Below are 3,190 nucleotides of genomic sequence, written 5' to 3' on the forward strand. Positions count from 1 at the left end.
GACAAGAGACAGTCGTTTTCTCGCTCGTAGAAGCATGAAAAAGTGGGCTTGTGCTTGGCAATGAACTTTGACCGACACACTTGCTTCCGTCCGGAGCAGCAGACGCGGCAACTCGCCGTTTGTAGGCTGCCGGCCGATGGCGGTATCCCTCGCGAACGGCAAGATATTTACCTGCCGTAGAGAGGATCGGTCCAGGAACGATTCTTGAGGCGATTTTTGTCGCTGAATGCGAGCATGGCCACGCCGGTTCGCCGTGCAGAGCGGAATCGGAACATTATTTTTCGATGAGTTCGCACTGACGCAATGCAGACGATTGGCTCGTCGGTCGTGCAACGGGCGGCGCGCCGGCAGGAAGCCGCGTCCACTTGAGGCGACGTATGTAGTACATACGTTCCAAGTTTCCAACGTTCTGCCGTTCCGCTGGTGGATGCACCGCCACGGCATCGATCTTTGCCATTCCTGCCGCGGCCGTGCCTGTCGCCGAGCATGGGCTTAACTGGATTGGGCGGAGCTTGCAATGATCGAGACCTTGGGGAGTAAAGTGGTAGTATTTAATCACGTGATCTTCAGGCTGGTTCCAGATCACGTGGTTTTAAACTCTCAATAGATGGTTTTTGGTCACGTGATCTAAAACTCTGTACGTCGTAAAGCCGGCTCATGACATCCTTTTACTACGTTTCTCAGAGATGGTAGTAAAACGATGTAATGTAACGCGTTTTACTGCCTCATGCCAGAGTAATTTTCTGGTGCAAGGTAGTCTTCAAAGCTCATGAGCCGCAAAAACCCCAATGTCGGCTAACTTTTGCTTACAGTGTGGCGCCTGCCGCGACGCGTCACCCAACACCGCGCGGTCCGTGACCCCACATAATACTGAAACGGTTGCCCCGCTGACATGGGGGGGGGGGGGGGGGGAGTGAACCCCCTCTCTATACACACAGCACGTGGCCGATTCGTGACACTTAAGAACACGAACAATCAGAGCGACCTTACACCGCCTCAGATACGTATTTATTTTTCTCCCGTCGGAACGCGATCTCGCATTGAAAATAGGGGTCCTGGACGGCATCCATTCCTACGAGGAGGCCATCGAGCTTAGCGATCGCAACCGAACACTGATGGCGGTGTCTGACATGGGAATTTCGGTGTCTAAAATGGACGCGAAACACGCCGCCATCGCGCTCGATCGCGTCAACAGACTGCCGTACCCCGTGAAAGTGAGCCTGATACACATGGAGGTGCCGGTTAAACTGAACGTCATGGATCAGCTGGTTCGAGCCTGGACTCGGTTCGACTCGCACCTGTACACAATACATTGTGCGCATAAAGCAATGGAATCGCTACTCCTGCACTATCCTACTCTCGGTGCGGCAAGCATCGACTCGCTGGGGTGTCACCTGTGGGCACTGCAAAAATACCACGACGAGTGCCACTTTTGCCACGGCTCGAAAAAGATGGCCGAGATCGCAAGGGCGGTCTATCGACGCATCGCAAATACTCCATTGACGGATTCATGCGGAGCGCGGGCGTGGTGCGAAACAACGTGGAACCGACATCCGACGAAGACGGAGTTCACATCACCGCACTAAACGAGCAAACGTGGTTGCACGTGATGCAGTTTCTCAAGCTGTACGACGTGCATCCTGACGTCGGTGGCAAAAAGTCAGAGTGGCCGTCCGGAGAAATGTGGTCGCGGGACGACATATTCGTGCCGGTTCCTACCGTGCGCGGATGACTTTTTTTTCATTCTTTTTCTAATTTCATGTGTATTAATTCCTCATCCTATTCTATCTATATATAATAATACATGTGTGTGTGAATAAATGAAATGAGGGGGAAAATTGTTGTCTCATCATTTTTTATTATTTTTGTGTGTATGTCTGTTGTCTAGGAGAGGTAGATTTTAATTTTAGTCGATATGAAGTCACGACACACGGGGCATCGGTTTACGATGTCTGCCGAGCAGTCTACACAGAGTAATGCGTGCCCGCACGGTACGAATGCAATGGAAACCTCTGACGCATAGCACACTTTACACAGATGTCTGTCCCCTCCCCCCTCGTCGACCGTCGTCTTCGTTTGCACCTCCTCGGTTTTTACTTGTTCTTTGTCGCGTTCTTTCATCACCTCTTCGTACTCTTTCAACCACGGCTCCGAGCGACGTTGCTGGCGCCTGTGTCGGGCGAGATAACAATGTGGAAATTCGCGGTCGTGCTCGATCTCCGGAACGTCAACGCCTTCTCTCCAGTCTACCAGCTTTCAGTCGCAATAAAAGCATATGGTGTGGTCTTTGTCACCGGAATAGTAAAATCCGGCCTTGGCCAATCTGACTCCGAACTCGGCGTTTCCCCTCCACTTGACGAAGGTTTGCAGTCGGGCGTGCATCGTCGCCATGGAGAACCTGCGCGGCGGTGGCTCGACGTCGCTGTGGCGGCAGCAGCAGGGCTGTGAACCCGCGCAATGCAGCCTCGGATAATCGGTGTCGCCCGTGTGGATAATCGGTGGATAATCGGTGTCGCCACGGACAGAAGCAATTCTTGTCAATGTGTCTTCGCACCGGAATGTCGCCGACTTTCCAGTCGGAAAAGGACATCGAGCAGGAAGGACCGCGAACCGTGTCTCCTTCCTGGTTCGGCACGTAATAAAATCCTGCCCTTGCGAGTTCCAATGGCGGCGGAGCCGGATGCGGCCAGTTGTCGACGAACGTCCTCGCCTTTTCCGAGTTTTTCAACAGCTCCACATTGTAAGGGTCCGTTACGGGAGGGGCTGCTGCGGCGGCTTCTTTGCCGCAGCAATAGTAACACAGTTTTGCTACACAGTGTGCTGCCATTCATTCGACCTCCATCTCTCTAATTTTTTTGCAAAATAATATGGAGGCGGATGTGCAAATGAAGAAGGTGAGTGGAACAAGCGAAAACTCAACAAAAACAAATGTGGTAATGGCGTTTTTTTAATTTTTTTACACCCCACCACCGACACACGGCTGTTTGACATCTGCCGGACTCACGTATTTCAATATTTCAAACCAACAGTCCTCGTTCAAGTCCAAAATATTTGTGGCTCTGGCGTAGTCGCTTCTTGCCTTCTTTTGTTGTGTCGGCTTCTTCTCGGTCCGTCGCTTTCCCAAGTTGTAGCCACACACGGCGCGTTGAATCTCGTCCGGGTCTTCTTCGTCCGTACTGACGTCGTCCGT

General features: G+C 52.3%; 1 protein-coding gene across 1 annotated transcript; it reads right to left on the reverse strand.

The window, feature by feature from the left end:
* Positions 1 to 2,121: 2,121 nt before the first annotated feature.
* LOC126532469 (baculoviral IAP repeat-containing protein 3-like) lies at positions 2,122 to 2,922 on the reverse strand. Its single transcript, XM_072289424.1, has 2 exons — positions 2,555 to 2,922; positions 2,122 to 2,442 (listed from the first exon to the last, which is right to left on the reverse strand). The coding sequence occupies exons 1-2, from the start codon at positions 2,825 to 2,827 to the stop codon at positions 2,257 to 2,259; spliced, it is 459 nt and encodes a 152-aa protein (XP_072145525.1). The 5' UTR covers positions 2,828 to 2,922; the 3' UTR covers positions 2,122 to 2,256.
* Between the last annotated feature and the right edge of the window lie 268 nt (positions 2,923 to 3,190).

The sequence above is a fragment of the Dermacentor andersoni genome, chromosome 7, assembly GCF_023375885.2.
Source record: "Dermacentor andersoni chromosome 7, qqDerAnde1_hic_scaffold, whole genome shotgun sequence".
NCBI lineage: Eukaryota > Metazoa > Arthropoda > Arachnida > Ixodida > Ixodidae > Dermacentor > Dermacentor andersoni.

Excerpts from the sequence above, each read along its gene's own strand:
- LOC126532469 (XM_072289424.1), bottom strand. The coding sequence starts at position 2,827 with ATGGCAGCACACTGTGTAGCAAAACTGTGTTACTATTGCTGCGGCAAA. Across the intron at positions 2,443-2,554 it reads GGAAAGTCGGCGACATTCCG|CCCTGCTGCTGCCGCCACAG; the intron begins GTGCGAAGACAC and ends GCGGGTTCACAG.